The 19,272-nt window shown below is 34.9% G+C and overlaps 2 protein-coding genes across 2 annotated transcripts in view; one reads left to right on the top strand and one right to left on the bottom strand.

Annotated features, from left to right (window-relative positions):
* Nucleotides 1–4,211, bottom strand: part of LOC134264741 (roundabout homolog 1-like) — a 41,807-nt gene extending 37,596 nt beyond the window's left edge. The window contains exon 1 of the mRNA XM_062747029.1: nucleotides 4,189–4,211. The gene's annotated coding sequence lies outside the window, so the exon portion shown is untranslated. The remainder of the gene's footprint in view (nucleotides 1–4,188) is intronic.
* A 3,733-nt stretch (nucleotides 4,212–7,944) lies between these two features.
* Nucleotides 7,945–9,893, top strand: LOC134264743 (uncharacterized). The gene is made up of 3 exons (XM_062747030.1): nucleotides 7,945–7,965; nucleotides 8,088–8,340; nucleotides 9,592–9,893. Exons 1-3 carry the CDS (start codon nucleotides 7,945–7,947, stop codon nucleotides 9,891–9,893), a joined length of 576 nt encoding a protein of 191 aa, XP_062603014.1.
* Nucleotides 9,894–19,272: the final 9,379 nt, after the last annotated feature.

Below are 19,272 nucleotides of genomic sequence, written 5' to 3'. Positions count from 1 at the left end.
TTGAATACATAGAGGATATTCAATGTTTTGTAGTTGAATATGGAATTTATTTCACGAGTGGGACAGGATTTTTGATATTTTCACGAGTGCGAAGCACGAGTGAAAATATCAAAAAATCCGGTCTCACGAGTGAAATAAATTCCATATTCAACTACAAAACATTGAATTTTCTGTTTATTACATTTAAAAAAAAAAATCTTAGATTTTTCCTTTGCCTCTGTCTTTTTTGTAATACATTCATGGACTCGCGACGTCATAGTTGAGTGGCTGAGACGTCATAGCTAAGTGAGGTGAAAACACTGTAAACATGAATTTGACAACATATATTTGGTAATTTTGACAGTTTTATTCGCTGTCAGAATGGTTTATTTATTTCCATCTATCTTACATTAGGTGAAGGAAGATATTTTTACAGCAATCTTCGTTATGAGAAAGGAAATTTTTCCCGCACTTCTGATATTCGTCACACTGTGACAGGATATCATTTTGATATCCTTTCACACTGTGACAGGATATCATTTTTATTCAATGAATAAATTACAGTATTTCACGGGTAAAAATGTAATACTGTTCGTTATCTTCATTTGTTTCATCTATATATACATTGTTTTTTCTTTTATGTTTATCGTTGTTATTGTGAGAACATCCTAATTAAGAAAAACTAATTGGATTCACTTAGGGTTGGGCACAAAATAAAAGATTGCTGTAAAAAGTAATTTTCCATACTGGAAATAACGGGTCAGTGTATTCAGATTTTATCAATTATTTTATCATAATAGTACTTAGTTCTCTTTGTTGGCATCAAAGAAACTTATATACCCCGGTATTATTAGTTACATAGTCTTTTAGTGATAGGGTAGGGGATGATACCTGGTTAGTAAATTTCATACCTGGCGAGGCGGAGCCGAGTCTCACTAAAAGACTATGTAACGAATGTCCGTTTTATCTGTGGTTTATAAAATCTTCCTCTGCTATGCTTCATCACATAGTTAAAACGTTTGTGTTTGTGAAAAAAAAGTTAACAAACACATCAAGACTAAGCTTTCATGGAAAAATCAACAGTATATACTGCCTTCACGTGACAGACTTCAACCAATCGTAAGCCAGGATTTCACGGAAAAATCAACAGGGGTGGGGTAAATGTACTACATTGTCCTTCATATCAAACACATCAAGACTAACTTTTTGTATATACAACATTCAAATTTCGAGAAGAAAAACATTCTAATGTCATAACATTCGTTAAGTTATATTCTTGTACTGGTCATCACTTTCAGAGATTGGTATCACTGAAAACTTACAATGTATCTTTCTTCCATTATTGGAAAATTTGAAGCTAATGTCAAATTGAATCTTTAAAGTTATCTACTGTCAAACTTTGAATGTTATTTTATAATAAATAAATTGCTTTTTGTGAAATATTTATTCTCCACATCTCCAAATACTACTAAATGACCTACCTTCACATTGTTTCTTTTGTTTTATTTTTATCGTCATTATTGTGATAAACATCCTGATTAAGGCGATAAATTTGGAAAGATGAATAAAAGTGTGACACCTTTTGTCATTTCATCAGATATGACAGATACTCTGATGCGAGAGAATCTTAAACGACTGATTCCCACATCATAGGATGTGTTCCCATTTCGCCTTAACTGTGAAATACAGGTAACAAAAAGTTAAAAAGTACTAAGGCGAAATGGAAATTTCAGTATTTGTAAATATTATAACTAGGTTGATATAAAAATTAAAATAATAATTTTTTTAGATTGAATTTAACAATTAATGGAAATTTATGAATACTGTGAATGAAATAATATGTGTAATACCAAAAAATACTTTTTGTTAAATATATCAAATCATCACCTTAATTCACCTGAGAGCTTACTAAGGCGAAATGGGAATGCTACATTTTACAGTTAAGGCGAGATAGGAACAAACCCATCATAGTACATGTATGTCACACTACATAGAGCCTGGATAAAAGCTAGATTCACCCGTGAACTCAAGTTAGAAAGTAAAGAAAATTTTAGAAAGTTTTGATCAACAAGTACCAAAAATACTAGTATATGATAATATATGATTTAATTTAGAAATGATATATTTGTTGTCTCTGGCGGTAAGCTGCATGTATTTAACAATTAATGCTTGTAACTCTATAGCTCAAAGTCATATCAAAAGGTTTTTATTCTATTCTATGTATTGTATAGTTCTTAGAATATTTTTTTTTGTATTTCAGTGAAATTCTTAATTCCTCCTACAGTTTTAGTTCAGTACCAATGAGTTGGTGTACAACTAAGAGATAATTGTATGTATATTTCTGTTTTACTGTCGACGAACATGGTTACTTAAAAAGATATTTATGTTGAGTTTTGTTTTTTTTTTCAAAACAGTTTGCTTTGATTTCAATAAGACTTTGATCAAAGGTAAACCACACCTTGGTAATATTTTTTTTAATTTGGTGAACATGATTGCAACAATTATAAAAATGGAACAATTTATGGAAGAATTTCGATATTTTTTATGATGATAGCAAATTAAACACCAGAGTAGCATAGTAGACAGCTGCTTTCTCCATGATTGGTGGGTCGTAGGTTCAAGACTCTACCGTGCCGGTTCTAGGACGAATAGAAAATATAAGGACTAATAAAATATGAAAACGAAGGAATCACAAGTAAGCTCAGTAGTCCATTCAAACAATACAGATTTCGACCAGAGTAAACACGAACAAATAAGAACATCAGAGGTGAGATCAGGTGCTAAGGAAGAGTGAGCATCACTTATTGATCGTTCACTCCCACTCGATGCTCCTTATCACGTTAAAACCAATATAGATCCCTCGATAAATTAGTATGTAACTAATGGGCTTACATTTAAGTATTAGAAACGTCAATCGGAATTCAACTTTATGATAGATTGTATTTGCTGACAATGTCTTTGTATTGACCATAGAATTTGTGAAATGATGACTTTTAACGAGACTGTTGTTATTCTTGATTCATCAACTTGTTTGGCAATAGCTTGCCTCGTTTTAGTCGTTTTAGAAATTTTTCGTACGTAGAGCATGCTCTTGCATATCGACTTAACTGAAAATCTTTGACCCTGTATGCAGGTGATAAGTAAATTGCAAAATAAGTAAAGGAAGTTGACGTTTATCATAAAGTCACTTTGTAGTTAGGTTAAACATTAATGTCTTTTTGTTGTAAAATATCAAGATATGAAACAAATTTGTGAGACTCTGAGGTATCTTTTATATCAAGTTCACTTAGATTTATAGATTCGACATATTAATGAAAGTATATCTAAATTTGAGAAACTTTTTGCAAGCACTTGCTTAGAGAAGGAGCAGTTGCTCGATATTTGTTACATTTCGCTTATGACTAATATTCACAAAACAAAAACAGAGTGAGTTACAAATGCCCTTATTTCTCTCGTGCATTGTTATGGGCAATACAGAACTGAATTTTAAGATATAGATATTTATCAAGCTTTAAATACCTCGTCAAATGCAACCCTGACAAAGAGGGGTAACTAGTTTTCAAAATTTCGACCACCATGTACAATGGAATTTAAATAGCTTTTCTTAAATGAACAATATAGTTCCTTTAAAATTGGGTCAATCAAATATTCCACTACTCTAATAAACGGTGCTATTGCCTCCTTAATACCATTCATTATTGATTGTAGATTTTTCATCTTAAGTTTGCATTTTATGACAAATATTTTCGATCCTTGACCATTTTAAGGTTTAGTGTCCCTCTGATAAGAGAGATAACCCTCACAGGTATAAAAGACTTAATTCTTTATACAATTTAGGCGTCGCAAAAATTCTGAAATTTTATGCATTTTAATCATAATTAGTAAGATTAAAAAAATGTTTTAAAAAAAAAGTAAATATATATATATATGATTGATCAGTGGGTAGATAAAATATTGATTCATTGTGACCCTCTGATTTTTAAGATAGACTTTCTATTCTTCTTTTTTTAGTCTCACTTATTTATGGTACAGTGGACCCTCATTTATCCGGACGCGTTTGTTCCCAGTCAATTTGTCCGGATATGTGAAGCATCCGGATATCTGAATCACCAGTTAAACAAGACAGAATAACATTTTAAAATTTCGTTCCGATGAAAAATCGTCCGGATACTGAACTTATTTATATCTGGGTCCACTGTAATTACAAACCTCTCTGCCAAACCAGGAAGAGTTCACAATTAATCGAAATCTTCCCCTTCACAAGCAGCGATAAAATCCTTAGTAATGATACAAATGATGAGCACTGACTGATGTTCTTCTGGTAGGTCAGCAGTGTTCATAAGAGGCACACGAGCTCTTAGTAACCGTACATCAGGGACACAGCCGTGAAGATTTAAATCTGATCAACAGGCAAATATGCAGACATTTAAAACAATAAATGTACCTATTGTTTGGGATCCTCTGTGTTGATCGAGGGGGTCAGCATTTGTTTGGGCCTGTCAGCTAATGAATTTAGGCTTATATTTCTTGTGAAACAAAATGGAATATTGGATTTAAAAGTTGAAATCTATATTGAATTCAAATTTTAAAAAGGCATCAAAGAATTTAGCCAGCTTGCTTTGTTCATAATTGCTCTGTATGAATTTAATGCAATAATGGTTTAATAACAAAATTATGCTTCCTTTCAGTTTGCCTTTCTATAAGCTATACCCAACTTTTTTTCATATAATGGTCTTAAGGATTTATAAAGCGTTGACAAACAATGTCGTTAAATTTCATTAAAAAAGAATGTTAACAAAAGTGTGGGGAAATTACTCAAAATCCAGCACGATTAATACATTCCCAACATGAACTACATCATTTAGCAGTTATTTATCCATTTCCTAAAATTATTCAAACGTTGTTGTCATCACAGTTACATTTATTTGAATGAAGTCTCAAATATGACGTAAGAATAGGACTTTAAGATATGTTCTGCTTTGCATTTTAGGCCTATAAATTTTAGAAAACAATAGAAACTGCCAAAGTACAAATGACTGAATTAGAATCTTGCTGAACAGAGAGAGAGAGAGAGAGAGAGAGAGAGAAGGTCTTTTAACCACAAGGAGGTGGGTTGATATTATGACAAAAATTCCATATAATCATCATAGACAACAGCCTTTTTAATTAAAAAAAATGAAATTGTTAATTAACATACCTTGTCCTTGGTCATCTGCAAAATTATCTTGTAAAAACATTTTGTTTGTACACTGAAATACTAATATATATCACAGACAAGTACTCTGAAGTTAATAGTAAAAGATGCTGGAGTTTCTGATAGATACTAATAATATCTGTGTAGATTCTGGAGATCAAATCTTCCAGAAATCTATTCAAATTGGTATTTAGCAGACCTGTTATCAGATTCATATGAAATAAATTTTATTTAGAAAATATTCTAAATGCAAAGAAATTTCTTGCTGTTGTCTTTGATTTGACATTCAGGTAATCCAATGGAATTTGAAATAAAAGCCACCATGGCGTCTGACACATCGGTCTCATATTTGGATAATTTATCAAAACAAGGCATCAAAACTATATCTGATAACAAACAAGTACATAAAGAAATACTCATAATATAAATATGAAGTTTTCCATTTAGTACGGCAATGTAATTGTGTGTTTGAGCTGCCCTACTAAAGGAAGCTCCATACGAGGCACCGCTTTCCTTGTTATATAGATGGAAGACAAAACAAAAAGTTAAATAACTAAGAATAGAAATTTACATTTACTTCAAAGTCATGAAAGACGACAAAAATAGTATGGTACAAATAATGTTTTATTCTATGTGTACAAATGAGCGAAAGACAGTGCTTTAACTTGTTCTAACTGAAGAAACCAAGCTTAATATTTTATATCATATAAAGTCAGTTTTAGGCAGTTTTTTGGAAACAGGGAAACAAATCTAAAAAAAAAATATTTGGAAATATCAATAATCTTTATCTACAAAAAAAAAATCCTCAATTAATCAGCCTGTGTCAACATTCACGCAGTCATTGATAGTTCTGATAACATTATCTATAAATAACGTTCAATTGAATTTATACACGTTCTGATCAAAAGACCAAAATTACACTCTGCACAAATCTCAGGGAAAAAATGAAGTTGGAAATAGGATTTAACCATTAAAATTTAATGCCACTTCTGAGTATAAGCTCGGCATTTTGATCCAATCCTACTATGATATGAAAGAGATAAAATTGTTTTCAATCTATCCTGCGCTAACTTGCATGCAAGTGAAAATACTTAAGGAATCACTGTCTAGTTTTGAGAGTATGCCAGGGCATCAACAATAGTGGGAAACATGGGATAATTTGCATAACGGGCGAAGCCCGTTATGCTAAAATTATCCCATGTTTCCCACTATTGTTGATGTCCCTGGCATACTCTCAAAACTAGACAGTGATTCCTTATATTTCCATTTCATTGTGAAATAAAATTGTAGATTTAAATCACACGAGGACTTCCATGCTAATTTCAATAGTCCTCGCCCACTGACGTCAAATACAAAGGCAGCCGCACCAGATTTACATGCATATTAGGTCTCCTTAGCGTCATACACAGAGACAGATGCGCACGAGATTTGCATGCGTATTAGACCTCCTTAGCTGCTGACCTATCGACCTGCCTTTATCAAGAAATAAACTCCGACAACTTTCAAAGAGTTATCACACACACATTTAAGTTTTCATTTCAACACACTTATATCCCATTTAACCGAGGAAACATTTTTGCAAGTTTTGGAATCATAACGGTAATTTATAACCATAAACACTGGCAGACAGACACTGGATAGTTTCTCTATTGTCTTTTAATTTCGAGTTCAGTCAATATATGAATGGAAGTGACTATTATTAAATTGATAAAACGTTTTCGAGATATCTGGAGTCGAGTTTAAGTTTCCTGTAAAAGTTTTTGCGTACTGCTTCAGAAGAATTTGAAGACAGATCGGTTATGAAGGAGCAGACAGTTTGTTGGAAGACCTGTCTCCAAGGATTACATACATGCTGTCAATGATTCATAATCTCTTTACAATCAACCTTATCAGAGTGCTTTTAGAAGATAATTTAGATGATGATAATTCAATACAGTTAAAAATTCAGCCTCTCAAAGTAAGTTTTCTTCCAAAAGCGGCAGATAAACACCAGACACAGGAATGATCCGAGTCGAACAAATACTCATAGAAGACTTTACCCAAAACGCACGACATGCAAGGACATAGACCATACGATATGTATCGGTAAGCTTGAAATAAAAGATGCCACGGAATCTGTTTCATATTTGGATAATTTCCTTGAAGAAGGCGTTAATGGTAGTCTATCAAGCAAGCTTTATGACAAACGAGATAACTTTAAATTTTCAATCGTTAACTTCCCTTACATATACAGCAATATCAGTACCTTCATCACCTGCAAACGGAGTTTATATCTCTCAGTTGATTCGATATTTTAAAGACCGTGTAAGATCGTGACGCTGATACTTTTTTTGGCGCGAAAAATAATATGCACGTTTTTTTTAAAGATTATACAACGGTATATGAAGGTTTCAGTACTGTTTCATTAAGGAACACGGTTCTCTCAGTACGGACACCGTCACGGATAAACGCGGTGCCCCTTGTTGAAGTCGTACAATACAACGGTCACACCAAGGATGACCAAGGCATTCATACGGTCAATCTACAGTTTTTAACAGCGTATGTACGGACATCCGACGAATAACGATTCGAAGACTTTCCTAATATCACTCTACGCATTTTGTAAGGAATTCAGGAAATCACGTTATAGAAAAACATCAGCATCAATACAAAGGTACACAGTAGTAAAGATGTCGCTCAGAAGAGGTAATGCTAAAAAATCAAACATCACTCTTCCTTAAAAGAAAGAAAAGAAGACTATTCCTGTCGATGACAGCCCCACAAGACCGACCATGAAGCCAAGGAAGATAAAGGTGAAAACGAGAGTGAACAACCCCCCCCCTCCTCTATCCCATCATCAGTGACGAAGAGGTCCCTTCAAAGAAAAAAAGAAAAAGCTCTATCCTCTTGTCAGAGGAAAATGAAATAAATCTAGCTTAGAGAAAATCCTTGCCTATATTCAAAGAGGCTAAAAGCCAATTGGGACACCGGTAAAAAGAATCAGTTATGGCACCTAAAAGCTACAGAGTTAAAAATGGAGTCTGCAGGAGAACTTAGAAGATGGTATGAGAGCGTTCAAACGAGGCTGGGCAAACTGACGTTGAACAGGTCTGAGGCAGAGGCGAGGGAAATGACGCAGAGAGATCGGTTCATAATGGATAATTTTTTTATTTCTTCAACAGCACTTCGCAAGAGTTCCGAGTAGACAAGGAATAAATGTAAGTAAATAAAGCATTTATTACGATGAATTTTTACAGCGCTGATTTTGTAAAATGCTACCCATATTTTGGTTTTCTACATACTGCATTTTAAGGTCATACGCAACGTATTTTGAACTTTATTGGGTTCTCCCCTGGAGTTGAAGAGTTCCACTAAATAAAGGACCTGTGTGCAATACTTTTAATGTCTATATATGGATGTATACTTCTTCTATAACAAATTTCGATGAAAAAAATTCTGGAATTATGTTTTGTAATTTTTGTACATTTTTCTTTGAATAATGCAAAAAAAAATCATAATTTGATATCTTTTCAAAACCCCTGGTAACACATGCTGATTTTTTGTCAAAGAACATGTAATGGTATTATAAGTTTAAATTTAGAATCTCTTGAAAAGTTATCAGTAGGTAAGGTACCTTGCGTATGTCCTTAAGTGTTTGACTTGACATTATTCAAAATTATTTTTTGCAGTTGAAAGCAAAGATTGCTGCTTCGGGAAAAAACGCATTATCTACTCCTGATTCGGACTCAGAGCTGGATGAATCTAGACCAAAAATTGTTACTTCGCAGGTACATCCTACCACCCCACCTTCCTAGAGAAAATAATTTAGTTTACTAAAATAAATACATATGTGTACTTTAAAAGGTTGATTTAAGAAAAAATTAATCAAGATTTCTTTAAGATTACATACATTTGGATCCCTCAAATTTCATATCAACAATGAATATTTTTGAAATGGTACAAGTACTCGTTCCTGTTAATGTCAAAAGGTTTCGTATGAGAACTGTTAATTTATACAAGTAGAGATCTGAAGTTCTTGGCAAACTTACTTTCATGCAATAAATATAGAAATACATCGCAATTGAATTTACAAAAGTAAACTATAGCTGACATAAGCAAAGTATACTACTTGTAACCCTGTATAATTTTTTTTTTGTTAGGGCCAGACTGCGAATAAGACCCTTTCTCGATCTCAATAGAATCCAAAGTGTACCAAAGACCTTGACCGGGAGACGGAACTTTTGATAGGAAAGTTGGGCCAACAGGAGGAAACGACAAATGAGTTACATTCTCAGATTGACAGACAAACTCCATACAGTGTCAATTCTCCGGGACTACTTTTGTGCCCTTCGAATAATAATGATATGGAGTTGTAGCGTAACGTAATACTGAGCTGTCCGGAGCTTGGATTGACAGTGTGTTTAAAAAAGGGTAAACAGAAGACCCGGCTTCGTCCCGTGTTGCTTGGACTTCGTGGATTGGATCCATGTCGAGCAAAATCCACGACCATTTACTTCTCAAGTTTTACAGGCATTCATTTCATCTTGTCATAGATTTTGTGGAGGAGTCGAACGAACTGAGGGCCTCGGTAGCCAGAACAACACAGCGTGACAAACAACGTCAACAACAACAACAACAACAACAACAACAGGCTTCTGTCCTTCTCCAGTTCACATCATCTCCAAAAATAGTTCAGATCATCACACAATCATTGAAACGACAGCTGGCAATATCAGCCTAACTACAACCAGCCTAGCCAACTGCATTGTGAGCAGCCCGCATATCATTCCCCCAGGAACCAGCACTCTTCACCTAACAACATCATCTCCTGCATGGGATACGTCAATTCCATCTGCTGGACAGCCATCAGTTAAACCTGCATCCTCTTTTTCTACCCTGACGTTGACGCAACTGAGCCCTTCGTCATGCTGCATTCAGGACTTGTCTAGACTGACATCAGAGAGCAATAATTCCAGAACCCCTATTGCTATCTTAGAGGGTGATGCCACCCTTCTAGCACAAAAACCACAAAAACAATGGAAGTCGTTCTCTTTTCGCAAAATACGCGAAATTGATCACGATAAATTTTGCTTTGATATTGAATCTCGTCTATCAGAAATACGGAGCGATGTTCCAATTGAAAACATGGTAGACCTGTACAACGAGCGTATTTGGGAGGTGTTAAATGATCATGCACCGTTGCACGAGAAAACTGCAGTAATTCGGCAGAATGCGCACTGGTTTTCAGAAGATCTGCATACGCTCAAACGAAATAAGCGAAAAGCAGAACGCACTTGGCGACGGACAAAGTTCACTGTTCACCATCTTATATACCAAGAATCATCTAGATCATACAGCTACTCCTTAACGCAGTGCAAAAAGGAATTCTATTCAAATAAAATTACCGAGTGTGGTAGAGACTCCAAGAAGATTTACTGTTTGACGAACCAGCTTATGGGAAACAAGTCCGACCCGGTTTTACCTTCTGCAAGCGGAAAGGAATTATCGGAAAATTTTGCTGAATATTTTCAAGGGAAAATACGCAATATCCGAGGAACACTGTGTTAGTCAAACACCTCGAATATTGATGTAATAGATCCCTTTCACGCTGATATTTCATTTGATGGTCAGCAGCTTTCTAATTTCGCGACCGCAACTGCAGAAGAGATTCGGAAACTCCTAATGAAAGCATCAGTAAAATCATGTGAACTTGATCCCTTACCTACACATCTACTGAAGCAGTGCATTGGAAGCTTCTTGCCGACTATCACGTCAATCATAAACAAGTCGCTGTTGGACTCTAACGTCCCTGGTGTCTTTAAACAGGCAATTGTTCGACCGTTGCTTAAAAAGCCAGGATTAGATAAAGATAATTTCAAAAATTACCGTCCTGTGTCAAATCTCTCCTTTATTTCAAAAATACTTGAAAAGGTTGTAGCAAAACAAATCGACGCTCATCTGGAAATGTATCAACTGCATGATGATTTTCAGTCTGCGTACAGAACGGGGCATTCCACAGAAACTGTGCTTCTGAAGGTTCACCATGACATCATATGCGCACTTGATAAAAATTGTTGTGCTTTTCTTGTTATGCTCGACCTATCCGCGGCTTTCGACGTTATAGACCACGACATCCTATTTCAGCGTATGGACAATATGTTTGGTATTACAGGATCCTCGTTGAAATGGATCAAATCTTACCTCAGTGACAGACAACAACGCGTCGATGTTGGTTCATCGTTGTCTGATGCTAGTTCTCTAAAATTCGGTGTACCCCAAGGCTCGGTTCTGAGACTCTATTGTCTATTCTCTAAACCCCTCAGCGAAATCTGCAGACGTCATAAAATGACTGAATGTAGGCATTCAAATTTGGACGTAAGTTCAACAGGTATGTAACAGTTTAGGTCAAAAAAGGTAAGTGGCAGTGTTGTGGGGGGGGGGGGGGGGGAGATTGGTACTGAAAGAAGTTCGATCACCCCCCACGACAAAGGAATAGTATTGTTTGGACTCTGGGCACATTTTACATTTTCTTGGTTTAATTGTCAGGTTAATTTTTTAGGTTTGAATTTTGTTCTCTTTCACATAGCCCCTCCCCCACTTTCAATTTGCTTCCGACGCCATTGTGCCAGACAGTCGTTTGCGAAGTACGGATTTGTTAACTATTAGGTAACAAAAGTTATCCTATGTCTGATCAGCCCATAGACTAGAACATTTTTACCCTCGGTGCTGGGCAGACTTTGATTACATTTCAAAACATTTGATGAGCAAACAAATGTACTTTATACACACTATTTTTGTAATATACAGGTACGTGTAATTGATTTGCGACTAATTCACGAATTTAAAAATACTAGTAAAATTCAAATATTTGATAATTCGTTTGATTGACAAGTGGATGTGTTTTTAAACTATATATACAGTGTAAAATTTTATTCAAATGAGATCACTATTATTCACTTCTTTATAAAAATAAGCACATAAAAATAAGTCCTTTGACAATTGATTCAAATCATGTTTCCCTCCCAAGGCACTGCTCCTGCTTCCGAGTTGTAGTAAGCCTTGAGATACTCTCTTTGGGCTTTAGCAGCCCGAGTAAGCCTGTTACCACCAACTACGAGGGCCGTTCAATAATTACGCGGACTTATTGCACATAAAAAATATTTGACGACATAATCGGGCAAAATGTCACACATAATATAAAAGAATCTTTACTTATATGCTCTTCAAAATTTCATATCAAAATGTTGTAAATTGGTATCAATTTTGAGTGATTTATCAGGACATATCATTAAGTCACGGAGCAGCAAAATCTTCGACGTCACAGGCATTAAAAAAAATATGTGATTGAGTTTTCATTTTCTCAACATTTTCCCAATAGTACCTGTACAGTTTGAGTTACCTTATCTACTCAACATCCAAACACCATAAGATTTCTTGTCAAGCTTAAAATCTATTAAACAAGTAGAATAATATTATTTTTTTGTTTTAAAATCGAAAACTGCAGGTATTTATCAGATATAGTGTGATATTGGTGACTTGCACGTTTTTAACAGTCTAAAGTTTTCTCCATAGCCTCTTTATGTCCAATTTGCTATTTGTGACGATAATGTTTACTACATGTGGGATATATGTGATCTTTACCAAAATGATCAAGGACACAGTCGTTTTCACGGTAATCGCATCAGAGAATAATCACTATATTTCTGTTAGTACTTCAAATATCACGCCAGAAATCTAAATACATAATAATAGAACAATTTAAAGATACATTTGAGAAAATTGTCGAAAAAAATCGCGAATTATAGAAAATATATGAGTTAATTTTTGGATTCCGCATGCTTTTGCTTCAATTTTTTTGTCATGCTTCCTCTCAGTGAATCAATTAATTTTAGAAATTTTTTTAAAATACGATATGTGTTTAGGTCTGTTGTTAAATTTCACATTGTCGTAAGTAGATAATAGCACAGTCCGCGTAATTTTTGAACGGCCCTCGTATATCATTTGCGTCTATCAGGACTTGCTTATCTCTCCATGATCCAGGAATAATGTTGTGGTTTTGATCTTCCTGATCAAGGACAATCTAATTAAAATTAGACCTTTCATCTGGTTCTTCGTTTTTGATATGTCGCTTCGTGAACAATTGAAACGATTGTGTTAGGTTGTTGTCACATTGTCGTAGTTGTGTTTGCCAAAAAGCGTTCTCTCTGTTGACATCTGTCTCTCTTCATCTGTCAGATTACGCTTTGAAAATGGTTTTATGAGCCAAGTCTTTAAGGCAAAGGCATCATCAGCAACTATAAAGGTATGTTCTTGTCATTAGCTTGGAGAGGATCTGGTGCTGGGAACCCCTGTAGTATATTGTTAAAAACCTGAGCATCACCCGATGAACCATTAGCTCCAACGTCCACCCAAACAAACTTATGGTGTGCATCCACAAGTGCTAGTAAAATTACAGAATAGAAGCCCTTATAATTGTAGTAGAGAGAACCACCATTTTTTGGACACTTGATAGTTATGTGTTTGCCATCAAGTGCACCAAGACAATGGTGCAGCTGCCATCGAACTCCAAATCCGTGTGCGATGGTCTTCCATTCATCGGGGGTTTACTAAGTAAGCACGATGGTAGCTTCACAAACATCAAGTATCAAGAGGGAGATTGCATTGTTGGAAACTCTGAAAGCATACATTAATGAGTGGTAGCTATCTCCTGATGCAAGGTATTGCAAGGTTATAGCCAACTTTAACCCAGGAGGAATAACCTTCCTACACCAAGTATCATTCTTTCTAATGCGATCCTCTGAACAGGATCTCCTGGAACATCCCAGGCTCCATTCTTAAAAAAAATTTTGTAGGTTCCAAGATCTTCGATATTGAGTTCACCCATAAGTCTGGTGTAGTGTCCCAAGAGATCACGCCTCTGCAACCATGGTCTGACCCAAACTGTTCTCCTCTTTCTTTTTCTTTTCCTCTGGTTCAGAGAAGCATGTGCCAAGATGATGTTATTCTGTGCTTGTTGCCTGTTAAGAAAGTCGAAATCTGTGCTGATGGTTGAGTTTAAGTATCAAATCCATGAAGATCTGGATCGAAACAGGATTTGGTTATTCTGCATGATTTGGAGAAACAAGTGAATTAAAAACCGTAAAATATTGTACTCCACGCGTCTATTACCGTACAACCATAGTAGTTGTCCGTCAGAAACCGTTGTGCAGCCTGTGAAAATATTGGTAGGTCGTCAATATTCGTATTTTTTCCTTGACGTTGTCTTTCTTCAACTGAGTTACAAGGTAGGTTGGTTACGGTTCATTACGGATCGTCATTAACAACCGTCATCTACCGTATTTCAACCGTCGTTTTCTTCAAACAAGCGTAGAGCTATTTGTCACTAATGTCCCCGAATCTCCACGAAAGTCAATACGGTGCTTACACGGCGATATAAGGATTACAGTACGGACCGACTACGATGTTCCAGAAACAACGGAGCGTCCCGATATTCCACGACTGTTTCAAAACAGTCATAATGATTTACGGATCATTCAGGATTAATTCGAGTTATCAGGGCTCACCACGGTACTAACTGCGGATGTCTAAGAATATTCACGGATCCCTGAATCGTAGCTTACCGTGAACTAAAATCGTGACAGTGTGACTGGGACTTTATATACAAACTCAATTGTCGAAGGGTTTTTCTTTGTTTCGCGATTATGACAAGGAGCTCGTGGCGGGTGTAACTGGACGGTAGGGTATGCTCACTGCTCAGCGGATCCAACCTCTGCTGTTTTTGAGGTCCTTGTTTGCTGTGCTCCAATTTTGTGTTGTTTAATGGACTTTTGAGCTTGAATACTGTACGTTATCTTCATATATTTCACGACAGCGGACCCTGAACTGTGGTTGAATATTCATCCCACTGACAATCAACAAACACGGAAAAAATACAAAAAGTACTGAGCTCATTAAATGATAAATCTCCCATATGACTAAATTGGTAAAATCCAAGATTTGCTTGTGGAGATATAGTTAACATATATTAGCGCGTTCAAAGCGCAACCACCTTCCTCTTCAAGGCCGGTATACACGATGAGATTTGTAGTATACTGCAAGTATTATAATACTTTTGTATTATAATACTTTCTTGTACACACGCTAAATACATATCTTATAAGATTGTAAATAAACTATTTATTCCCACTTGTTTTCTCCTGCCATATTTCTCCCTCTGTCAAAATAATAAAAATGATAATAATAAGCTCTGCTTCTAGCATCTTTCTTGTGGTAGCTACTGCTTGATATATTCCACAAGTCCTCTTCCCCTTCCCGTAAAACCACGAGTTTTTCGATGTTTTTACTTGTAAAGTCGGCCATTTTTATTTACCATGTGCTTTTTTTTTTTTAAATTAGTAATGATATAAATAGGATGACCCCCAAGGGTAGTACATTTGATTGGTTGAAAGTGAAAGGTTGTTAAGACTTGTATTAAGAAATAGAGCATTGCCCTATTCTTAATACAGTTTTACAAGATTCGAAAAATCGTATGATACACTGTATTAAGAGTGTATACACAGTAAGATTCTGTATTATAATACAAATCTTATACTACAAATCTTACCGTGTATACCGGCCTTTAAATGATGGCGAAATCATGAAAGCATACATTATTTCAATGAAATGACAATAGTGATTTCTTAGTTGTCAAGATAAAAATTATTACCGCAGATGAAATATGGAGTTAACGAACAGTATTGAAGCTCAAAAGTCCATAAAACAGTGTGATCCTTGTCATCAGAAAAAAAATCGGAAAAAATCCGTCGCAATTCAGTGTGTAAATAATGGTCTAACAATTAGTAGGAAAAACGCGTCAGTCATCATTTCACTCAATGATGAATTGTGTTTGTTGACAAGGTCATTGTCCATTGACCATAGAACTTACGAAATGGTGACTTTGAACGAGACTGCTGATATTCTTATTTCATCAACATTCATATTTTTTTGTCAATAATTTACATCGTTTTAGAAATTGTTCTTACGTAGAGCATGATCTTGCATTTCGAATCAACTGAGAAATATAAATATAAACCCCGTATGCAGGCGATAAAGGCATATTGTTGCACAGGAGTTCGCGATTGTTGCATAAGTAAGGGAAGATGACGATTGAAAAGTTAGTCATCACGTTTATCACAGAGCTTGCTTGTTAGCTTACCATTAATGGGATTTAACCACGGTTAAATCTAATTTATCAAAGTGAAATAAATATTTGTGATCTGGCCTGGTCGATATTAAAGCTTCGGGTTCAAATGGCGATTTTTACGGCCTATTTATCAGCTCCGTTCATAGTTAAGGAATTTCCACGCTCACAATTTTATAGGTTCAAAGTACAAAAACTGCATCTATTTTCATTCAATAGACTTTAAACTTTCCATTTATTGCATAAAATGTATAGGTTACCATATTATTTAAGATGCGAAACATAAATAAACAGAAGTGTATGTCAACTTAAAAAATGTACATTTCTTGTTAACAGTATTGAGAAAAATATGTAAAAACTGGTGAAAATGCATAATTCTGATGCTTAGTGTTCCTAAATACTTCCTACTTAAAAGATACTTTTGAATTGTGAATATCAGGGAAACTATTTTACAGTAAAGCAAATGCCTGAATGAAGAGACCTTAGAAGGAGTTATTGCCCTTGTCAACATTTTTTAAAGATTGAATAATTGATTAAATATAGAAAATATGCATTTTTTAAATTCTTTAACTAAACAATATTTATCATTACACCTATTATAAAGCATTCTTCCAAGAGATATTTTTCTATAAGGTATGAATTTAAACTAATTACAGTTTTTGCAAAAACATACAATGAAGCGCATTGAAGTGGTAAAATTGTCCATTTGGACGAAAAGTTCTGAGTCATGTTTTGGAGGTCACTTATAGCATAACGACACGCCCATTTCTTTAGAAACGAGAAAGGAATATTCGTCGTAATGTTTTAGGACACTGCACTTCCCGCGACAATCAACATGAGTTACAATGAAATTAAGAGTTTTAGATAAGAAAGAGCTATGTATAAAGTCCCCGCTTATGGAAAACACACATTGCAACGATTTTGTCCATAATTTATGATTTTATCATGTTTACTGGAGCTAGCATGGCACATGTATCAGTCGAACACGTGCTTACTCGGTGTTTATATAAACCGTCAATTTCATTGGATGTTATATTTATGAAATACCTGTTCTACAGGTATTCGATTGAATCATTTGACCGAGTTTTCCTTTCTAAAGAAATGGGCGTGTCTAAAGATAGCTCAAAACTTTTCATCCAAACAGACAATTTTACCACTTCAATGCGCTTCATTGTATGACATCATAGGAGGGTGGAATTACCTTAAGGAACTCTGACGTCACGGCTATTATTCGTCATCAGTCTGTGCTGAAAATTTTAGAGGTTAGGATGTCTCTATATTTCATAGTATTTGTATCTATTCACACGCATTGACTTACGTATTGCTTGTAAAAGGAGATTTATTAAATATTAATTTATTCTTCTCGATGGGTTAATCAGCGGTCAATTTCTGTCAGATTACTTTCATCTCCACCATGCATTTCCAGCACGCAGCACGTGGTTTTTCATGACATTAAAATTTTCCGATTCATAATAGCCTCAGATTCCGTGAATTTGTTGGCTGAATACTCAGTAAACGTAGACACAATCTTCATGTTTTAGTGTCACTATGTAAGAGCGGAATGTGTCCTAATTTTTTTACCTAGACCCATCCTCGAAGAATTATCCCCCTTTGCTTTTAATCAATAAAATTCGTTTTTAAACAAATCTATCTGGCGAAAAATTATTTTAAAAATGTTTTTCTATTCTTGATTATTATATATATCTTTCCACCATAGCAATTTTTAGCTCTACTGGTCAGAGACCAGAAGAGCTTATGCGATAGTAACGTCCGGCGTCCGTCCGTCCGTCTAGCTGTCCGTCTGTCTGTCTGACTCTGTCTGTAAACAATTTTTCAAAATGCTACTCCTCCTACAGTTTTTGTCTGATTTCAATATAACTTGGCACACAAGTAGACTACACTAAGATACATAATTCTGTGCATCAGTTTTTGATTTCAATGAACGGTGTTGCCATGGTTACTAAAAATAGAAATTTCTGTGAAATACATTCAAAATGCTACTCCTCCCACAGTTTAAGTTTGATTTCAATATAACTTGGCACACAAGTAGACTACAATAAGATACATAATTCTTGTTGTTTGAAATCTACTTTGCAAATATATCTTCATAATGATAATAGAGAAGTTACTCGATAAAAATAATTTTTTTAACGATTTTCATTTATCCTAAGACTAAGAAAACATCCCGCTAAATGTGAATTTGACAAAAAAAGTTTTCAATAAAGTTAGAATTTTGTGCAAAAAGATTTAATTCTGTGCATTAGTTTTTGATTTCGATGAGCGATGTTGCCATGGTTACTAAATACAGTTTAAGTTTGATTTCAATATAACTTGGCACACAGGTAAACTACACTAAGATACGAGCTCGAGAGTTGTCCGTAAAGTTCGTGGGCAAGCTCAAATTTAAAGAAAGATGGTGTCATTGATATTTATTATTGACATATTTATAATCCTTTACTAAATCTCAATTACAAAATGTAAAATTATATTCAATTTAAAAAAAATTAAAATAATGGCTTCATTATTAGACTTGGGATGGTTACCCGGAGCACTGCAAAATTTTAATTATAAAGTTATTTTTCACTTTATAAATTTCATTTGTATTCTGTAAAATTCTGCGGAAATTCAAATTGCTTTTACATTATGAGGTTGGCAAAACTTAAAACTACAAATCTGAAAAATCTGAACGTTCAGGGTTCAGAAATGGTCGAGAAATCGAGGTTAGAATCTATGAAGACAGGATCGGAATTGTTCGAAAAAGGGACGTTTTTGCAATAGGTGGAGCAGTAAGCAGTGATAAAATTCTGCGTAGACATTGGAGAAACACCAACAGAGACCAACAAAATGCTGTAAACAGTTGGAAAAATATAGTATAGAAAGCCGTTCTTAAGTATTTAGTTGAAAATACAATTTTCAGACGGAAGGAACAGTTAACAGGATG

This window comes from Saccostrea cucullata, unplaced genomic scaffold (genome assembly GCF_032062105.1).
Source record: "Saccostrea cucullata isolate Sc308-1 unplaced genomic scaffold, CSIRO_AGI_Scuc_v1 ctg316, whole genome shotgun sequence".
Lineage (NCBI taxonomy): Eukaryota > Metazoa > Mollusca > Bivalvia > Ostreida > Ostreidae > Saccostrea > Saccostrea cuccullata.
The sequence above is the reverse complement of the archived record's forward strand: the minus strand, read 5'-3'. Positions and strand labels throughout refer to the sequence as shown.